Genomic DNA, 22,498 nt, shown 5'->3' on the forward strand with positions numbered 1-22,498 from the left:
ACCAAACCAGAGCCAACAAGGCAGAATAATGGGACTAATACCAGAAATTATTTGAGAGAAAAGTATGCCCTATCTTCTGCTGGATTTGAACCTAGGAGAATGAACACACGCATGTAACCACAGGCTGATGCATTGCTTGAGAATAAAAACAACATGGAGAGCAACAGAGCTGAGCGATGGAGAGAGGCCAGTTGCTAAAAACTTAAGCTCCCTGGATCAAGCAAAGCCTGAAGATGGCATGATGTTTGGGTTTTTCCAGTCACATAAGCCAATAAACTCTCTTTTGAGTATACCAGTACGATTTTTTTTCTGTTAATTGCAAGTGAATGTAAGTGCCATGAGAGGAGGGAAGTTGTCAGTTTTGTTCACCACCACATGCCCTGTACTTAGTACAGTGTCTCATGGACAGCAGAAGCTTAATATTAATAATCAACAAATGATTTAACTGCCTTACACAGGGAGCCTGCTCCCTGGTGCCCCTGCCCAGGGAATTCAACAACCCCAAACTCTGACAACTCCCTGTTTTACTCCATTTACTGCATTTACTCCATGAGGACTCCATTTATTGCATTTATTGTGGAGACTGGGATAGCATCCTTCAGGAAGTCTATGGGAGGCAGCCCCAGCTGCAGGAGGAGCAGACACTTGCCCCAGCCAAGAATAAGGCATGGCAACTGAAACAGCTGGCCCCACGGCCCAGAGATGGCTGGATGTCTCCTAAAGGAACAGCCATCTCTTCATCCTCAAGGAGACATCCTGGACTGGAAAGGAACTGACTCTCCTGGGCACTGCGTGCCCCAGGGCAGTTTCTTAACCTTTGGAGCCTCTAGTTCCTTACCTTGAGACGGCAGCAAGGCCACAGTGCGTCACAGATAGGAGCGTGGACTGTGGAGCCAGACCACCAGGGTTTGAATCCCACCACCCCCACTTACTAACAGTGAACCGCAGGCAAGTGGCCTCACTTCTCTATGCCTCAGTTTCCTCATTTGTGAAATGGGGCTAATGCTAGTAGCAAGCACACAGTGTTATTATGAGCATCAAAGAAGTTAAAGTATGTGATGTGCTTAGAAGCAGGCCCCACATATTGTAAGCACCGTGGACCTAACTACTAGTATTATTACCTCTTCCAGAAAGTTGTGCAAAGGGTAAATGAGGTACTGGATGTTCGATATTTACTGGACACAAAGCTAGCACAAAGGAAATGGTCACTAAATTACCAGGTAAGGGCTTCCCTGGTGGTGCAGTGGCTGAGAGTCTGCCTGCCGATGTGGGGGACGCGGGTTCGTGCCCCAGTCCGGGAGGATCCCACGTGCCGCGGAGCGGCTGGGCCCGTGAGCCATGGCCGCTGGGCCTGCGCGTCCGGAGCCTGTGCTCCGCGATGGGAGAGGCCATGGCAGGGAGAGGCCCGTGTACCGCAAAAAAAAAAAAAAAATTACCAGGTAAAACATAAAAGCCAGTGTGAGCCCACACATGAGGCCAACCAACCACATTTCCTGGATATAGACCAGTGCACATCTGACGGAGGAGTGGTACCAGGTCAGGTACCCCCTGCCCAGGGATGCCACCAGTCCAAGTGGTGCCTCTGGGCACCTCCAGATAGACACAGCCCCACGCAGGGAACAGGGCCTGGAAGCAGGGAAGAAGGGGTTGGTGATAACTTCATGAGATCAGAGAAATTATAGAAAAATAAAAGTGCATTTTCTTTGTACACTTAAATAAACTTGAAATGTGGCTACACAAATGTTGGTAATGCCTTACTGTCTGCAGGAGGCTGACAGTATATTTGTGATGATTACAGGAGAAGACACACGTTAATTGCAAGCCATGTTGATCCCCTGCAGGAAGTGTTTCCAGGAGGTTGAATCCTAAAGCAGGGGACACCCTCCTGCCCCGTGCACTCCCAGAGGCTGATGAGGGGGAGTGTGAATCACAACACCCAAAAGCAGCATCACTATTTTAAACGAAATCTGTAAGCAAATGACGTTGACACGTGAATGTATAAAGAACTTAATTACTAAACAGAAGGTAATTTGGGTCTAATAAACTTTTAATAATTAAGCATAAGTGTTACATAAGTCATTTCCAGAAAGCGTCTCAACTACTGTAGTGACTGTACTTTATTCTCTAGCAAATGTCAAAGCCGCCATATTTGTTTCTCAGATAAACAGAGAAAGAAGAGCTCACAGTGGGAAGGTGGGGGGAGAAAAGTCGTGTAATCTGATCTAATCCCCATCATACTGGACAACCCACGCTTTCACTGTCTTGACCGAAGAGCCATCTGGCCTCTGTTTACACATCCCAGCAGCGGGTGCTCCCAGCTCCTGGAGGTAGTTTATTCCATCTCAGGACAGCTAACTGCTAAAAAAGATGATCAGACTGAACCAAAGTCAGCACCTTGTGATTTTCACCCAGTGCTCCATTTCTTGAGGCCGCTGACCTTGAGGACATTAGTGATTTGAAGACAGCAGCTGTGCCACCCACCCCAAGTCTTCCACCTCAACCCCATGCCTGTTGTCACAAAAATGTGAGGCCAAGGGCTCTGGCATGAACTGGAGCCCCGGGTGCCAGGGCTGGGATAAGCTTGGGGCTGGGGATTGGTGGGAAACTAGACTACAGGCCCCAGAGCAGAAAAAACCTAACAGCAGTTTCCTGGGTCTAACCTATGATAGAAACTTCCTGGAGTTAGCAAGGTAGGAGGAATCTCTTGTAACCACCAGAAATATGATGACACTGTCAGAAGTATATTAGATCAATTACATCAACAGAAATCAAGTTTATTGTCACTCTGTGCTTCTATTTAATCTTGATAGAAAATAAAAAATCAGTTCTATCAAATCCAAGCCATCTAGGTCCCCCAACCCCTGTCCCTTCCCACACATTTTAGTTACCCACACCTGCGCATCAGAAAACAATCTCAGCAAAACATCCAAACTAAAAGTGTTAGGTAGACAAGATACCAAGGGTCTGAAATCAGAAACACGGAATCATAGAGAGCAGAAAGGAAAGAGCTACAATCTTGGGAACACCATTACAGTCGATGCTTTCCTAAAGCAAAAAATAATTTCGCTCTTCTTTGTAATCTTTTTTTGATACCCTATAGCCAGTGCACAATTCTTTTAAAAAGAAGGAAAAAGATTCCTTTATTTCTTAGTTGGAACAGCTTAAGCAAGAACTTAAGAGAAAAGTAGGTCAACTGACCTACTCTTTTTCTTCTTTAGAAATGTTTGCATTTGGGATCAGAGTTGGTAGAAATTTTCCATTCCAAATTCTGCTCAGGAGAGGAAAATTAGCAATCTGACTTGACGAGATGGATCATGACATGCTAATCATCCTTCCAAATGACCCATGTGTTACCCCTCACAGCTTTTACAAAAATTTCAAGATGGGTATCTTATTTATAATGAAAAAAATTCAGACTTTTACTTTTTGTGGGGAAGGCTAAATATGTACCATCTTCCTTTTGTGAACAGTCGTTTGATGTCATCTTTCTCTTTACTTCCAAGTGATAGCAGTGGCATACCCTAAGGGTGTGAAGCCACATTTACATGCTTCAAATCCCGATATGCATCTCCAAAAGCTACCGTGTTTATTTATTCCATGTAACAAGTGGAAGCATTTAGTGCAAGTTCTGAACACTTTATAAATATCATACATGTAATCCTTATAACACCACCACTACTTTCTCTACCCCTGGTTTCTTCAGCTAGTCCTTGCTTCACATGGATTTGGTGCCTGGGTCCACACCACCCGGGTCCCCCATTCTGGCTGCCACCTCTCAACAGGTTCCAAAGCCTCACGTAGTTTCCTATCCTTCCACTGATCTTGAAAGCCGAGGACAAGAGCCTAGCTGGCTCACTCTCTCCACCTCAGCCCCAGACACTCTAGCCCCTGAGACTGACCCCAAAGACCAAACAGGGCGCTCCCAGATTTCCCCTCAAGCTGGGCCAGGAGACCAGTGGCAGCTCTGCTCTGGAAGGCCCACGGATTGAGGAGGGGTGAGATTTAAAAGAAAGAACTCGGGCCATGTGTAACAGAAGTTCAAGTGAATATACAGTAAGGGATTGTGAATCCAGAGGAGGCACTTTTTCGCCCCAAGCTCCCTGCCTGGCTAGCAGCATATTCAAGGGGCCGCCAGAGTGGAGGAAGAGCCCTGCATCTTTTCCCAGCTCCCATGCTTACTGCTGGGTGAATAAGGGTGACTTCTCAAGCTTTCTGGTCATCAGCGTCTTCATCTGTAAAGGGCTAACCATGACCAGCTCAAGGAGAAGTTGAGAGCACCTGTGAGATGGTGCACGTCAAACCACTCTGCACGTCTACACAGCCAGGCAAACATACAAGACTTCACGGCAGCATCCGATGATGAACACTGATCAGCCAATTCAAGCCTTTCCTGCTCTGTGCAGCTCAGATAGGATGTGCTGTCCCAGTGCATGCAGTTGTGGGGGACCGGGGGCGGGGGGCAGCGAGCGAGACCCCATTCCCACTCAGCCCCGGCCTCCCCAGGCACAATCCTTCCCACCTCCTAGGGGCTGCCGCCCTGCAGGACTCCTGGAAGGGTCATCCAGACGGGGTGCCCACTGCTGTGCCTCAGTTCCTGGACCACAAACAACATCCGTAATAGGGACACAAATAAGGCAAAGAAGCACAACAGTCACTGGGAGAAGAACACCTCACTCCACAGCCTGCAGACTCCCGCCCGGGCGCCTGCTCTGTGGCCGGCCTCACGCCCTGGCCAGCCTTCCCCATTCTCCTGACCGCCTGAGAAAACTTTGGAGGTCCTGGGGCAACGCCAGCAGAATCACACTGCATCCCAGATGCTAAGGAGAGAAAGCTCTCAAGGGCCCTCGGGCCACCCATCTGAGGAGTCCAATAGCCGTCCTGCTGCCCAATTATAGCTGCAACCATCTTTCTTCTATTGAAGTGAAATGTGTCTCTTTAGAACTCCCAGCCCCCAAGCCCCTTTAATAATCTCCCTTTCTCCAGACAGGACTCCAGAGATTGGGGAGTAGTGGCTCTGTTCCCCGCTTCTGCAAGACAAACATTTCCCCAAATCATCACTAAAAATGACTGCTATGACTTCTACATTCTCCCCCCTCCCCCCTTCAAAGACATTTGGATGCGCTGTGGTCAAGAGCAAGGTGGACAAGGAACCTGAAGGGAGGGACCCATCCTAGAACCCTGCAGCCCTGGGACCTTCAACATTCCTCTCCTCCACGTGTGCCCTGAAGTCGCAGCATGGGCAGGTAGGAAGCAGTGCCCATTCCACTTAGGAGCTCTGCTTTGCACAGAAAGACACCCCCAGCTGCTGGACCCCCGCAGGCTGCACCATCTACATGGTGCTTGTCAGGAAAGGCGTGATGTGAACACCCCACCTGAATGCAGGACAGGCCATCAGGAGATCCACTCTGGAGCCCCAGCTCCACCACCCACTGCGCAGCCGCAGTCCCCGCCAAGCCCTAACTAAGGGCCAGTCGCAGACAGCCAATGGGTTGCTGCCAGGACAATGAACCACGGACCAAGTGTGACTGTTTTCTAGACTGTTTTCTTTTCTCAGGAAAAGAAATGGGTTCTGACTGAGCCAGTGTTCAGACAGAGGGTATTCTTAATAGTTTTAGATACATGTTGAAGTCCAAAAATAGATTTTTCCCCCCAAAGCCAAGCTTATATGCACTAGCTTTTCTCAGGAGTATTTTTGTATACCAGAAGTCTCTCTTAGAACCGCTGGAACATAACAATGAACCGAGGAGAAACGAGGAATGACTTTAACATTTTCTCTCTCTTTTTAACAGAGGGGACTTTATCAAGAACCCCGTGGCCCCAGAGGGAAGCCAGTTCCTCCTTCCCTCCTGCTCTGTGCTCTGAGCCCACATCCCCAAACTGTTTCCCCAGGGAGGTGGGGTCTCTAGTGGCCCACCTCAGTGCATCAGCACTCATGCCAACGGCTCGTTATGGTGGAAAGAGAACATTTGTTGGCTATATCTTCATACGTATCCTGTGGAGTCAATGTTATCATCACAGATGGGGAATTTAAAGGACAGACCCAAGGTCACAGAGCTGCTAGGTTCTAGAGGGGGCCCCAGATCTTCAGACTCCTTGTCCACATCGCTCTTTGGATTACACTTTGACACATCCAAATATGTTTGATAGAAGGATAGATAATAGAAGTCACAGTAGTCCTTTTTAACCTGCATCTAAAATCCATCTAAGGGCTTCCCTGGTGGCGCAGTGGTTGAGAGTCTGCCTGCCAATGCAGGGGACACGGGTTCATGCCCCGGTCCGGGAAGATCCCACATGCCGCGGAGCGGCTGGGCCCGTGAGCCATGGCCGCTGAGCCTGTGTGTTAGGAGCCTGTGCTCCACAACGGGAGAGGCCACAACAGTGAGAGGCCCGCGTACCGCAAAAAAAAAATAATAATAAAATAAAATAAAATCCATCTACATTAACTAGGAATGCTTTCCCCAGGAAAGAAAAGATTTATATTGGGATTGCGATCGATGGCATGATTGGCTCAAATTCTCCTCCCCTCCCTGTCTTCATACCCTTTGACACATGGCTTTGCAGTTCCTCGCACGAAAGGAGCAGAATATTTTTCTCAGCACCTCAACTCTGTGACATATTGTGGCCAATGGCATGAGGTGAAAGTGACAGGGTGCTGGTTTGGAGGCTAGACTTCTGGAGCCTAGCATGCTGCCACGTGCTCTCTGGTTCCTGAGAAGAGCATGCCTGGGCTAGCCTGCCAGTCCCAGGAGGAGCCTGAGAGCTACACGGGGCAGAGCCGCCCCAGCGAAGACACCCAGCCAAGACCAGCTGAGAGCAGAGCCCCAGCCAACTTGCAGCAGACTCCCTAACTATTAGACTGTGGGGCAGGAGGTTTCTTCTCTTGTACAGATTAACATGGGGGAGTCCCACCAAGGATGCTGTAGGGAATTGCTACGTTGGAAGAGAGAAGTTGGATCATGCCAGGAGTTCCAGACATTGGGATTTTAGGTATAAGTAAAAAGTGTGGAAACCAACATGGGGCTGCTCCCTTTTTGCTCTTCTGAGCAAAGGAAGTATATAAAAAAAAATAACTATTGCTTACTATCACCATCAATTCATAAGAGATAGGACATTTTAACACTAAAACTGAGGAGAGGATATCATCTTCTAGTACAACACAGTCCTTTTCAAGCAAAGATAGTTGGCCACCCTCCATATATGAGCCTTTTCCTTTCATCTTGTCACAGATCAATGAAAACTTCGACACATAGCTCTCGTCTGTGGATTAGCAACGTTCCTGCACGCTTTATGGTGGAACTGTCAGAAGAACACGAAATCAGTTACGTAAATTTCGAGACTTAAATCATGGTTCTGTTTCTTCTGTGACAATATAAAAAGTACATGTCTTTTTCATCAGGATAGAAAACGGAGCTAAAGATAAATGTAAGCACCTCTGCCGTGCCTTCTCCGTTGGCTGCCACAAGTGCAGCAGAGCAGCCAGTGGTTCTGACAAACCCCAACCGTGACAGAACTTTTAAGTTGCACTACGCAGGTGCCCAAGATGCTAGTTTTGTGCTTCCATGATTACGATAATATACGAATGAAAAGGAAAGCAGTGATGCAAATGGAACCTCTCACAGGGTCTACAGGGACACATAACAGGGACAGAAGTTAGAGGCAGGGAATCCCCGGGACCAGCTCCCGGGACACACAGTTAGGCCACACGTGAATGTCGACTGTCGACTTTCTGAGCCATAAAGAGCTACCCCATCCTTCTGTTAGATTTGTGGAGGCCCAGGAGAAGGAAGGGGTCTGAAAGTGGACGGGGGTCCTAACAGATTCTGTTATCATTCCAAACTATCCATATCACAGATGCCAGGCTGGCTCTGGCCAGAGGAACGTGAGCAACAATGGCATACGTCAGTTCCAGGCAGAAGCTCCGGGAGCCAGTGTGTCACTGGCCATGCCCCTCTTTTTCCCTCTGTCATGAGATCACTGGCATTTCCAGTAGAGGCAACTCCTTCTGTCTGAGGCCCAGGTTAAAGTTCACGACCAACTCCCACTGGGCATGTTACATGGGTAAGAAATGAGTCTTGGCTGGCAGACGTCACTGAGACTTTGGGATCATTTCTCACTGTAGCGTAACAAAGCATAATCTGACTGACACAATGGGGATGCTACTGAGGTGAAGAACTCAACATCAGTGGCAACAGAGAAAGAGGGTACATTTGTCTTGGATGTGTTTCTCTACCTGATCCCTGAGCAGGTAAGAAGCAGAGGTGAGGGCTGAATACAGAGAAGCCTAAGACACAGGGCCCTGGCCCCTTTGAGCCCACGGCTAACCGGAAAGGCTAGCCTCACCTCTCGTGTGGCTGGGTTTTCTCATTGCTCCCAGATTCACCTCACTCATCAGGCCCTGAGGGGACTCACACACCTACCAGGCCCAATGCAGAGACAGAAGATGCCTCTGAGGAGCCCTGGACGGCCAAGGAGGCTGTGAGGTGAGGGCAGTAGGCAAGAGTCATGTTCATCCCTTCCCAGCAGAGAGGGCAGTGCACGTCCAGAGCCCTGGGGCCTGCAGTCCCCTGGACTCCCGCTCACAGATATTGTGCTTGGTCTCTGACCATCTCCATCAAGGTCACTCAGTGTTTCAGCACACGCCCTGGGGAAGTCAAAGCTTGTGCCTTGAGCTCAACACACTCAGTGAGCAAAGAAAGGACAGACATGGGACCTCTCTCTACTCCACTCCCAGGCCTTGGGGGACCGGCCAGTCTTTGTGGGGCCAGAGTGGAATTAGCAGAGTCTAAAGTCCTTGACTCCTCTGATTGTGGTGGCCCTTCAGGACCCCACACCAACCCCAGAGGGAGGCTGAGATGTGGAAATGATCCACCCCAGGGATCCGGAAAGCCACCCTACCGTGGAACCAGGGGGCGATGGCTTTGGTGCTCCTCTCAAAGCCCGCTCGGCGCGGCAGCTGCTCCTCCTTAAACCAGCGGACTATGACTTCTCTGGAGACAGGACACAGGGGCCGCTCCCAAGTCCTGCTGAGACAGAGACCGAGTGTGGCAGAGTCAGGGAGAGAGCGGGAGGGCGAGAGGGGAAGGAAGGAGGGGGAGGGAGTGGGGAAGACCACTGTGAGAGTGAACAGTCCCGACGCCCACACTCACGCCTGTGGAGAGGATTAAATGAGTCCAGGTACTTGAAGGCGCTTTGCAGATCATAATGTACCAGCTGTTACTGTTTTCCCCAAAAGAAAACTGTTGTCGCTTAGTTTGAAAAAAAGCCACGCAGGTGCGAGTGCGAAATAGGATAGGAGGGGATGTCAGAGGGAGAGAAAAGGCATATGTGCCCTCTAGAATGGCCAGGGCATAAACATCAGCATGTGTGAAGAAGGATCGTAATGTAATAGGAGCAAAATCATTAATATGTGTGTGCCCTCCGCCCTCCCCAAACCCGCCCTGAAGAGAACTCTGGTTTTGCCCCTCCCCGTCTCACCCACCCCTGCCGTCTAAGGGGACACCTGGCTTGGCCAGCTAGCCTTCCATGTTTATGAGGCAGAACCAGGACAGTGAACAGCCTCAATCTGCTCTGGAAATGGCTGAGCTTCACCACCAAGAAGTAAGAGGGAAAAGGACAGAGGAAAGGGTCACTGCACGGGCTGACTTTTGATGGAGAAGCAGGTGTGGAATTGAAGATCCTGGGGCGGGGGAGATGAACAGGGGCACTTGAAGAAGGTCTGAGTAATAAATTAGATGCTTTTTGATATTTTCTCATAAGTCAGCCCGGATTTTAATTGTTATACTGTGGCTCCTGAGCGTATGCAGAGACGGGGCGACGTGAGACCCCGCTGTACTAGAGCCACACTAACATGCAGCCCAGTAAGGGTTTGACAGCACATCCCCCGTAACAACACACACCACTGCCATCGTCTCTTAGGAAATAAACGTCAGCACCAAGTCACGAAGTCTTTGCATTTCCCCTGCACCAGCAAACACTCTGATGCTGAGCCCAGCAGTTCCTGGCAAACCCCAGAATGAGCTCCTATGTTTAATTTACTTGCCCTAAAATGAATCCACATACACACACACAGTAGTGAACACTGTAGATTTTAGAAAAGATGCAATAAGAAAGACAGAGGGTGAGGTTCCACTGAACAGCTTAAAGCCATCATCAGTGGAGTCTGTTCTCCAAACCCCTTGCTTCCCACTGCCACCTCTGCAGGCTTTTTTTAACACCCCCTCCAACCAGCTTTGCTCCTGTGTATCCGCCCTTGAGGATTTCCCTCTTCTCAGGAACCTCAGGTGCTCTTCCTCTTTATGAAGCAGCACACTGCAGCCCTGCCCCAGCCTCTTCCCTCACACTTGCATTCCCCGATAAATAACTGTGCTCAGGGGGAAAAAATATCCTCTGGTTTCTAGGACTCATTCTCCTTAGAAGGCAAGAGGAGGTTATAAATAACAGCAAGGAAAATTCGTTCACTCTTGTCCCTCTGTTTCTAAGCAGAGAATCTGATTCCCCAGAATATAAATGCTAGGACCAAGTGCGCCAAGAGGCCACCTGGCCAGAAGCCTCACTCCTGCACCCGGAGCTCTCTCCCATCAACAATGTGTCTGCCCCCAGCATCACCGGGCAAGCGTGGGCTGGCCGCCGGTGTCGGCCGCCGGTGCCAGCACCACAGTGCTGAGGGCAGTGAGGCCACGGGGACCTGTTCCATGGGGCAGCCACAGGAAGGAGGCTGATGCATGGCTTCTGGTGCCTGGGTCTGCCGCTCCATCTGCAGGGTCCCTGGTCCCCCCGCTTCACCCAAGGCGGCACACTGTGGCTGTCACTTCTCTACTGACAGCCACACACAGCGAGCCTGGAGCCAGACTGCAACACAGTTCATGCAGCTCTGCCTTCTGGGCCTGAAGGACAAATTACATGTCTCCTTTAAAAAAAAAAAAAAGCACAAGAGGAAGAAGGCTTTTCTAACTATGTCTCCAAATCCAGGAAACATGAAAGACAATCTGACCTCATAAAAATAAAGAACTCCTACATGACAGAAAACATCATCATAAAAGTCAAAAGACAAATGACAAGTTGAGGGGAAAAAATGTTTATCACAAAGAAAAGCATCCCTAATATTTTCCCTAATATTTAAGGAGTTCCTAGAAACAGATGGTGAAAAGACCAATAACACAATGAAGAGGCAGGAAGGGAAATGAACAGACAGAGAGAGAAATACCAAAGGCCCTTAAACATACACAAAATACTTCATCTCACACATAAATAGAAATGCAAATTTAAATTTTCCCTGAGATATTATTTCTCACACAAAACAAAAGTCTGATAACATACTGTTGGCAAGGCTAAAGGATGAGAGTGTTCATTGGTACCACCCCTGTGGAGGGCAAGTGGATGATAACTATCAATACTATAAGTGCATGTAGCCCCTAACCCAGTGGTCCCACTTTTGGGAATCTCTCTTGTAGATAATAGTTGCATGTTTATAAAATTAATGTCTACAAGGTTACTCATTAAAGGCACTGTTGGTAATAACCAAAGATTTCAAATAACACCAATGTCCACTAATGGAGGTTTTGAAAAATAAATTAGAGCACAGTCATGCAGTGGAATACTATGCAGCTGTAAAAAGAAAACTAAATAAAAATAATCAGGTAAGCATCGATATGTAAAGACCTCCAAAATTTATAGTTAAATGGAAAAAAAATCAAGATGCAGAACCATGTGTATGACAGGCAAACTTTTATGCAAAAAAAAAAAAAAAAGAGGGAGATACAACTTTTCACCTTGGCAGTTGCAAAGAGGAACTGGGAGGACACATAAACTAAGCACAGTGGTTCCCTGTGCGGGGAAGAGGGAACTGAGTAGATGGACAGCAAGGATGGGAGTCAGCCTTTTCTCCATGTACCTTTTTAAACTTTCTGGTTTGTGAATCATATAAATGACAAGGAAGGAGGAAAGGAAGGGAGGGAAGGAAGGAGGAAACGCAGATGTCAGTTCTCCCGAGGCTGTAGGGAGAGGGAGGGGGTTTTATGAATAATCCTAAATCCCAGTTAAAGCAAAACCCAGACAACCCTCTGTCGTCTGGGGCTGAATGGACTCTTCTGCAGGTTTATTGCGGTTCAGGGAACAGCAGGCACTCACCATCCAGCCTCTGAGCCCTCCCTCGGGCAGCAGACAATCAGCAATAATGAGGAGGGGAACCAACCTTAGGGCTGGCCTGAGGTGGGCACAGGCGGCAGGTGGAGAGGCTCCAGGCAACCTCTTGATCCTCGGTCCCAGCAATCATGGGCAGTCAGTCACCTGAGCGCCCTTGCGAAACCACTCATCAGCCCAGTGTGTAAGGACCCTCCTGCACTCAACTGCGTTCATCTGCAACCGGCTATCAGAACCCAGGATGCACCAGCATTGCCTGTGGTTACAAAAAGCAGCAGCCAGTTCTGATTCCAGGCTGCTGGGCCACATTTAACCCATTTGAGGTCTTATATTACAAGTTCTTAACCTGGGGTCTACAGATCTTTTAGAGCTTGAAATTATATGCAAACATTTTGGGGTATTTACATATGTGCATTTCGCAGAGAAGAGGGTACACAGCTTTCTTTAGATTCTCAAAGGAATCCTAGACCCCAAAGAGGTGAAGCCTCCCAGAACTCCAGAGTTGGTAGAAATCTCCAACCCCGACTCCTCTCCCCAACTCCTGCCCCATTACACAGACTAGGGCACTGAGGCCAACAGAGGGGAGATGACTAGCCCCAAATATCACAGCAAATCGGAGGCGGAGCCGGACTGGATCCCTGGTGCCCTACGCCCCAGCCGGAGGCCCTCCCCCAGATACACCGCGGATGCGGATGCGGGATGCGAGGTCCGCGACCCACCTGCCAGGCACGGCCAGGGGTGAAGGCGGCCCCGGGCCCAGGAGGTGGTGGTAGAGTCTCGCCTCCTGCTCGTGGCTCTGGCCGAGCTCTCGGAACCTGGAGCTGAGGCCAGCGACCGTGCCCTTCTGGATGGCGCGGAGGGAGTGGCGCCGGTACTCGTCCCGGGCGCGCTGGGCTCGGCGCCTCCTCTCCTCATCAGCCGCCTTGGACCGACGCACTGGAAAGGAATAGAGAGCGTGTTCACCCAGACCCGCAGCCCAGGCCATGCACTGAGCAAGCCAGTACATGGCCAGGAGCCCTGGGACTCACCCAGAGTCCCAGGATTCATCCGGATGCACCCACGTGCGCTGCGTGGAGGCTTGGCACCCGGCAATGGCAGGCCCACCCTGAGCCAGCAGCCCTGGGTTAGCCTGTCCCTGTGGGGATAAAAACACTCATGACAGTTTGGGGTGGTCCAGCTGTTCCTGTGGCCCTGTTCCAGAATGAGCAAGCAACTTTTGGATGGAAATTTACATCTCCATGTGCAGTTCTTCCTGGAGTGCCCTGCTCAGAGCAGCTTCTCAAACCCTGTGCCCTGCCTCAAGGACACTTGTCCACCTTGAAGTGGTTGGCATCTCACATACCACTGCCACCACCCGTGCTGATGACAGCTTTCTCTGTGCCAAGCCCTGAGCTCCGGGCCCTCCCTGCAATATCGCATTATAGACACTTCCTCCAGCCACCAAGGGAGGAGGGCACATCACTATGTTTGCACAGAAACCCAGCCTCCGGGAGGTTAAGCAACTTGTCCGAAGTTAAATAGCTAATAAGGGGCAGAGCCAGGGTCGGAACCCAGGTGTGTCTGGCTCTGAAACCCATGCAGCTCTCTACGCCACTCTACCCCACTTCTCAAGCTTCCTTCCATTTTAAAATCAGGCGTATCTGACACCAGAGCCCCTGCTCTTTCCTACAAAAAGCCACAGGAGCATTTAAGACCATCCCATCCAACCTCCTCATGTTATTCACGTGGAAACTGCTTTCCAAGGAAGGACGCTGACTTGCCTAGCTGGGTCAGTGGCCAAGCCTGGCCAGGCACCACCCTGTCTGCTACCACAGGATGAGTTGTTGGAAACTCTGGAGTCCCACTTACGGTGCCCTTTCTCTTTGGTTTCCTGTGGCCTTGACAGCTGGTGGGTGAGTGTGTTGGAGGGAAGGGAGAGGATCCTTTGACAGCTGTGTCACGCCACAGGTTCCAGAATGCCACGAGGCCCCTCTCTCTAGCTTCTGTCTTTTCATGTTCCTCAAGGCAGGGTGGACATCTGCAAGTTGCTTCTTCTAAAACTCAAAAGGGAGTCGTGGGGCTGGGAAAGTGCCAAGAGAGGGAACAAAACCTGTTGCAGGTACGGTCTAGAATTAAAACCAATTATTTTGTAGTCTGATTGCATCGTGTCAGGCCCCTGTCTGCCTCTAAAATCCAATACTTTTGTAGAGAACTCGTGGAGCTGGCCGTGTTCTTCTCGTTGTGCGAGACCTGGGATTGCCCTGGCCCAAGCAGGTCACCCACCCCCCCAGGGAGTAAAATCTTACCCACAGTCTAATTCTACTCCAATCTCCATCCAATACCTGTGTAGCAAGCACCTACAACCCACAAGTCAGAGAACTGTGTTCTGTTAGCATTTGGAGGATACAAGGCACATGGCCCTCATGCTGAAAGAAAGCGCTTCTCCTTCTCAAGTTGTCAAAGTCCACTCTCGAAACATAATAACATCCCCCAGATCTGAGGAAGGCAGCAGGAAGTCTGTCCCTCAGAAGGTATTTATGGATGTGGAAGTCACATGCAGAGGATCTAATAAGCTGAGAGCTCCAGGGCAGGAGGGGAATTTTCTTTGGTCTATTCACTGATGCATTCCAGCGCCTAGAATACATATGTATCAGTCAGCAGGTGATAATATGCTTGGATGACTGTGCCCAATTAAATACTTAACTCTGCCAGGCCCTGAGCTGGATATAGAGACAGCAAAGACCAGACGCTTCCTTCAAGACACTCAGAGCCTAGCTGGGAAAATAAGACAAATAAATATCTCTAGCATGAGGAGAACAGGGACTGATCAAGTACTGTCAGAGTTTAGGGGCAGTAACACTCACATTCTGTGAGGAAACCAGGAGCCACCACAGGAGATGGAGCATCCCACTGGGTCTGGAAAGGTCAACAGGAGTTTTTCCAGAAAAAGAAGAGGGAGGAATCCACTCCAGGGGGAAAAAAAAAACCCATATTTCCACTGCAGGTACTAAGAACACCATAGCACCTGCTACCACGAGGCTCAAACAACGCCAGGCTCCCCAGCACAGGCTTTGCGGTCACTAGACTACAAACTAAACATAGAAGCTTGTGCCCTATAAGGGCCAGTGACCTTTGAGTGTTGACAGCCCCTGAGAGACAGTCACACTCAGTGACAGAAGGAAGTCACATGCAAACTAGGAAGACAGACTTTTAGAACTTGGCTAGGAGAGTGCACAAGCTGTGGGTCACAGAGGGACTAAACCCAGCCTCCTAAAACCCAGCTCTAGTTTTGCCATTGTCTTCCTCAGAAGCCTTCAGTGGCTCCCAATGCACACAGGACAAAGGGCAAACCCCTTGGCCCCTAAGGAGCATCCTGCCCGCCCCGCTTTCTTTCCCAGCCCAGTGGGCCTCTGAGCTCCTGCCCACACTCTGTGTTCAGGCACCACCAAGCTCCCCACCATTCTGCGAACTCTCCCCTGTGCAGCTGTGTCCACCGACTCAGACCAACTGTGATGCCCAGGCAGCAGCCCGGAGGGCACTCGGAGGTGAGGATGCAGCTGAGGCTGCCACAGGAAGCCAGCCCTGCCACCCAGGGGCTGATGTGGAGTCAGACAGGGTTAACGGCAGTTCTGAGAGGGCTCTCTTGGGTCCTTTTCTTTTCTCGTGTTCTTTTTTTGAGACATAATTGACATATGTAAGCTTAAGGTGTACTATGTGCTGATGTGATACACTTAATATATTACAAAATGATTACCACCATAGCATTAGCTAACACCTCCATCAGATCCCATAGTTAATTTTGTGTGGTGAGAACATTTAAGATCTAGTCTCGGCAACTTTGAAGCATACAACATATTATCGTTGACTGTAATCCCTAGGCTGTGCATTAGATCCCCAGAATTTATTCATCTTCTAACTGCAAGTTTGTACCCTTTGACCAACATCTCCCTAACTCCTCCCCACCTCCCCCTTCATCCCCCCCCCCGCCCCCCGGCCCCTGGTAACCACCATTCTACTCTCTGTTTCTACATGTTCGGCTTTTTTAGATTTCACGTATAAGTGATATCGTGCAGTATTTTTCTCTGTCTGACTTTTTTCAGTTAGCATAATGCCCTGAAGGTCCATGTTTGTTGTTGAAAATGGCAGGATTTCCTTCATTCCCATGGTCTTTATCCAATCATCCGTTGACAGATGTTCATGTTGTTTCTATAGCTTGGCTATTGTGAATAATGTTGCAATAAACATGGGAGTACAGATATCTCTTTAATAGCCTGATTTCATTTCCTTTGGAAATATACCCAGATTGCTGGGTCATATGGTAGTTTATTTTTAATTTTCTGAGGAACCTCCATACCGTTTGCCGTAGTGGCTGCACCATTGGACATTCCCACCAACAGTGCACAGGGTTGCCTTTTCTCCCATCCTCATTAACACTCCATGCCAGCTTTCTTAAGAAAGTCCCTGAATGCCTCTAGGCGTCACTTTACACTGCTGTCAAAATGAGAATGACATGAATGTCTGCCACACTGAGTTACTGTGAAGATTAAATGAAACGTAAAATTCTATAAACTATGAAGTACTTTTTTTAAAGCAATGTCTTACTAAATTAGGCCTCTGAACTTGATCCTTTCTTCAAATTTCCCAAAGCCTGATTCTGGAACCTAGCTGCCTGGGTTCAGATCTCAACTTCATTTACCAGCTGTGTGACACTGGACAAGTTACTTAATCACCCTGGGCCTCCGTTGCCTCAAAAGTAAAATGGACATAATAAGAGTCCCTCCTTCATAAAGTTGTTATGAGTTGTTAAGAGAGCTAATAATATAAACCACTTAGACCTGTGTCAGGTACATTTTAAGCACCATGGTAAGCGTTAGCTAAAGCTTTTATTTTCATTAGCCCTGGCATTGCCATGTTCAAAATGTAGCCATAAACAATTCTTGGCCAGTCCAGGAGCGGGCACCCTTGATGCTTGGTCACATGAAATCTGGGTCTGTTTAAAAGCAGTGCGGGATCTTAGTTCCCCGACCAGGGATTGAACCTGGGGCCACGGTAGTGAAAGTGCCGAGTCCTAACCACTGGACTGCCAGGTACTCCCAGCTTACCCTAAATTAAGCTTTGAAATCTTAAAAGGTTGCTTCTGTTCCTTCTCTGAATCCGGGATAGATTCGAACTGTATCATATGACTCTGCCATGGAAACCCTCAGCCAGAATTCGAAGTTTTTTCTTCTATCCCACTGAAAACAACCATAAGCATCTTGTGCCCTGAAGCAGCAAGTATCGGACAGTCCTTGTCCCCAGAGGACGCACTGCAGAGATGAGGGCCCCAACCGAGTCACCGGCTTCCTCCCACGGCCCAAGTTCCCAGGGCCTGCACTGCACGCCGAACAAAGGGGGGCCATGGCCATTCCCACTTCTAAGGTAGGTTCCAGGGTCTCCTTTCTCCATCTCATCTCTCAGAAATACATAAAGACAGCTGAGCAGCATGAAAACACTGAGGACCAGAAGAAAAGCTGAATTTAGAGACTGAAAAAATGGACCAACCACAATAAGATTCCTCTTCACACCTATTTGGATAGCTATTTTTTTTTAATTTTTAAATTTAAAAAAAAGGATGAAAATAGCAAGTATTGGCAAGGACATGGAGAAATTGGAACCCTTATGCATTGTTGGTGGGAATGTGAAATGGTGCAGCTGCTGTGGAAAATAGTACAGCAGTTCCATAAAAAATTAAACATACAATTACCATACGATCCAGCAATGCCAATTCTGGATATATACCCAAAAGAATTGAAAGCAGGAATTCAAACAAATATTTGTACAGCCATGTTCATAACAGCATGATTAACAATAGCCAAAAGGTGGAAATAACCCAAATGTCCATTGATGGATAAATAAAGAAAATATAGTATACACATACAAGTAACAGTATCCAGCCTTCAAAATGGGAGGAAATTCTGACACATGCTACAACATGGATGAATCTTAAAGACATTATGCTAAGTGAATAAGCCAGCCACAAAAGGACAAACATTGTATGATTTCACTTACACTCCACTTATTGCACTTAGAGTAGTTAAATTCACAGAGTAGAAAGTGGCGGCTGCCAGGGGCTACAGGAAGGGTGAAATGAGTTATAGTTTAATGGGGACAAAGTTTCAGTGTGGGAAGATAACCAACGTTGGAGGTGGGTGGTGGTGGTAATGGTAACACAACACTATGAATGTACTAAATGCCACTGAACTACACAACTTAATGTGGTTAAAATGGCCAATTTTAAGTTGTATATTTTACCACAATTTATTTGGGTTTTTTTACCTTTTTGTGGGATCTTAGTTCCCTGACCAGGGATCAAACCTGCTCCCCTGCATTGGGAGCACGGAATCTTAACCACTGGACCACCAGGGAAGTCCTCTACCACAATTAAAATGAAAAAAACAAAAGGACATTCTGGCTTGGGGAGCACCAGGCTGAGAATGAAGAGGCCAGAGCACAGCAGGGTGTCACCGTTAGCTAGAAATGTCCCCAGCTGTGTCCCTGCTGCCATCCCTCCGTTCTCTCACCTACAGATCAGGGGGAAAGATCCCTTTCATCTCTGCTCTCCTAGCACAAGGATGCACCCACATCTGCCTAGCATGGGACCACCTCCCAGAGCTAAGACACCACCCTCCAGGACTGCCTGGCCTGCAGCCCTCCTGCTCAAAAGAAACCAAGTCCCACAGTCTGGGGAGTCCAGCCACACCCATGCCAGAGCTGGGAGTTTAAGCTGTCCCAGGCTCGGGGGTGGGGAGACAGCTGAGCATTCTGCTTGACTTTGCTCCTAACTCTCTATCTAGCCCAGGACAAGTTTTCATCTCTCTGGGTCTTAGTTTTCCCTCCATGGAAAATAGAGACCATCCCCCACTTCGTCCAAGGGCTGCCAGAACTGCCAGGCTGCCCTGGAATCACGTCCTTGCCTGTGCCCTAGGCTTCTGCTCAGTTCTCCAATGCTGAAGAGAAACAGCAGGAGTTGGGTTTCCTCTTGGCAGCATCTCTGGGAGCAGTTACATAGCTCCAGAAATATGGCCAGGCTAGTCATTGCAAGAGGCAGGGTTTTTAACACTTTAAATAACACATTCGGGCACTAAAAACACATTTATTCAGCACGTGTGTATAGTGCCTCCCTGTGCCAGCTCCGTGCTGTGCAGGCCCGAGCTGTGCATTGCACAACTCCAGGGGGCGCAGTCGCCCATGACCATCATTGATATGTACAGATGTAACAATTTCCTGGTAGATGGCAGTGTAGCGTCTTATAGAATCAGCGCCTTTTTCTAATTTTCACAAGGTCACCATATCAGCTGTCTGCCTGGCTCCTGCTAGGGGATGTGGATAGAGCAACCAGCAAGACACCGTCCACGTCCTTGGAGAGCTTACTGCCTGGGAGAGGAAACACGCCAGCAAATGGTGAATGGAGCTGTGTGGGGTGTGCACAGGGTGCCGCGGGGCCCCGGAGAGGCACCTCATCCAGGCAGAGAAATCCTCTGGAGAAGGATATCTAAGCTGAAGCCTGGTGGACACACAGGATTCAACAAAGAGAGGCCAAGGAGAGGCTATTCTAGGCAGAGGAAGCTCAGGGGCAGAGGCCCAGAGGCAAGAGGGAGTTGGAGCATCCCTCCTAGAATGGCTGGGGGGAAGCTCCTGTGGGGAGGGGACAAGAGGTGAAGATGCAGAAACAGAAAAGGCCATTTAGGAGACCAATAAATACCGGCTAATGACTTTTAGTGCTTTACCAAAGGGTGATTGACGCCACTGAAAGGCTTTAAGCAGGAGAGCAGGATGCCCGTTTGCACTTTTCAAAGACTGACTTGGCTATGGTGTTGGAAATGAATCTGACAGGAACAAGAATAGAGGCTTGGAAACAAGAAACCTAGGCAAAGAAAAATGGGGTTAATGTCAGGACAATGGGAAGGAAGGGAGTAAATTCAAAGAATATTGAGGAGGTCAAATCTTTACAACTTGGTGGTTTGGGGATTGGTAGTGAGCAAAAAAGAGAGACCAGAATGACAGCCAAGTTTCTGCCTCTGACAGTCAGGTGATGAGGCAGGTGGGGGAAGAGGAGGATGGAGTTTTGCATGTGTGGAGTGAGAGGTGCCTATGGGATTCAGGGGGGAAGGTCCAGGGGCCACAAGGTTCTGGAAGATCATTAACTGTTGCTCTTCATGAGACCTGTCTCTAGAGCACTTGCCCATGGTTCTCCCTACCTCTGCCCAGACAGAAAAGACTCAGTGCTGAATAGAATTCAGATGAGGCAGTTACAGCCTGCCAAGAAACCAAATGCTTCAAAGCAATATCAATTTGTAGTAACCCCTTGGGTGAATAGCATAATGTCTCAGAAAATTAGTGAATAATCCTATACACAGGAAAAGGCACCAATAAAGATTTAAATTGTGTATGTGTGTAGATGTGTTTAAATTCTTCTCCATTTTCTGCTTCGTGGGAACCTTGGACAACTTGAATTACTATACCTACACTTTATTTCCTCATCTGTAAAATGAGGGCCTTGTAGGGTTACTTTGAGACATCAATGAGATTGTACATAGATGGGGCTTGGACAGTTCTGGGCAAACGGAGGAGGTTCATTAAATATTATCTATTGTTGTTGTTATAATCATGTTGACTGTGAGATAAGGGGACTGGAATTCCACCTTTAGGATGGGTCCAGCCCCATTAAGGCACAAAAGGGTGAAGGTGGGGAAGTGGTGTAAGAATGGGGGCTGGGTGGAATCAGGAGCTCTTGTCAGGGAAATGGTAAAAATGAAACTTCGTGAGAAGGGTACGTTTCCTGACCACTGGGAGAAGGGAAACAGGTGGTCCGGATGCTGAAGGATATTCATACAGGCCTCTGGTGACTCAACCTGCTGGAGCAGCCGTCACCTGGGGAGAGGACGGGTTTGGTGCCAAGACAGTGAGCTCTGATGAGCCTCGGGGAAACCCAGTGAGGCTCACCAACAGCTAAACAAGGCCAAAGTAAGGGGCTGTCTCTACCTGGACCCCGAGGCTTCCGAGGTCACCTGCCAACCATCCTTGTTCTGCTTGCAATCCTGATTGCTGCCAACAGTGACCCCCTGTGGCCAGCAGGAGGAACTTCAGGGGTTCCTTAAGACCAGAGTGCTCCCCATGCCAGCGTGAAGCTCAGAAAGACTTCACTTTGGGGACAATATAAAGTGCCCAGGGATTCCTGAGTAATTCAAGAGGGGAGAGAACCCTAAGCAGGACATGAATCAGGCATGTGGGGACTCACGCTGGCATCATTCTGAGCTGTAAAGCCAAAAGTATATGGCACCTGGAGTTTGGGGATCAGTTCAAACTTACGTCCAAGGAGCAACTACACAATTTCCCATCCCATCAGCAGAGAGAGAAAAAATCCTTCCATGCTATCCTTCAGCTTTCCTTCAAGCCCAAAACTCTTCTCTGCCCACCCCGTCGGCAGACCCACACCCCATCTCCACAGGCCCCTTCAAGCTCTGCCTGTGTCAAGCGCACGGCATTTTAGAATCACTGACTTTAAACCCAGACTCCAGAGCACATGCCCTTTTATGAGCGAAGAGAACAGAACCAGCATAACTGGACTCCCTACTGGGCCCGAGCACGTATTTTCTCAGCTCTGACCGAAACCCCACAAGGCGTGCGACACTAGAGTGCCAGTTATGGGTGAGGGGGCCCACAACCGGGATCACACAGCTCAAAGAAGGAGGGGAGGAGGGCTTCCCTGGTGGCGCAGTGGTTGAGAGTCTGCCTGCCGATGCAGGGGACACGGATTCGTGCCCCGGTCCGGGAAGATCCCACACGCCGCGGAGCGGCTGCGCCCGTGAGCCATGGCCGCTGAGCCTGCGCGTCCGGAGCCTGTGCTCCGCCACAGGAGAGGCCACAGTAGCGAGAGGCCCGCGTACCGCAAAAAAAAAAAAAAAAAAAAAAAAGAGGGAGGGGAGGAGTGAGCAGTCACACAGCTCCAATTTTTGTAAATGATACCGTGAACCAAGTCAGGCCGGCTCATCTCTAAATCTCTGGATGACTAAAGGTTACCTAACTCACACTCTTCCAAATTCACAGTTGAGAAATTATTAAGTGAATTTCTGCCTGATATATTCAGAGCTTCTCAGGAGCCAGAGCCTGCTCTGCTGTTTGAACTGAATAACTAACTCTGTATTCAAGTGATATTAAAGGGAACAATTCCCTTTTTTTCTAACGTGGAGAATTTAATTTAGGTGTTTTATCGAAAACTGCTGCTCCCAGTAGATTAATGGCCCACTATATCTTTCATATTAAGTTAATTGAGTGCAGAATGGCTTTGCTGGATTTGAATGACAGCCTCCAGAGTTTAGCTCATCATTCTTTAAGAAAGCGT

At 48.9% G+C, this 22,498-nt stretch overlaps 1 protein-coding gene across 2 annotated transcripts in view; it reads right to left on the reverse strand.

The window, feature by feature from the left end:
• SH2D4B (SH2 domain containing 4B) overlaps window positions 1-22,498 on the reverse strand; it is a 75,946-nt gene that overhangs the window by 13,416 nt on the left and 40,032 nt on the right. For both annotated transcript variants that reach the window (XM_081246813.1, XM_081246812.1), the window contains exons 5-6: window positions 12,858-13,074; window positions 8,896-9,020 (exon numbers count right to left, since the gene is read on the reverse strand). In XM_081246813.1, the coding sequence (XP_081102939.1) occupies window positions 8,896-9,020; window positions 12,858-13,074 (342 nt within the window). The remainder of the gene's footprint in view (window positions 1-8,895; window positions 9,021-12,857; window positions 13,075-22,498) is intronic.

Source organism: Mesoplodon bidens (genome assembly GCF_964165515.1).
Source record: "Mesoplodon bidens genome assembly, chromosome: 1".
NCBI lineage: Eukaryota > Metazoa > Chordata > Mammalia > Artiodactyla > Ziphiidae > Mesoplodon > Mesoplodon bidens.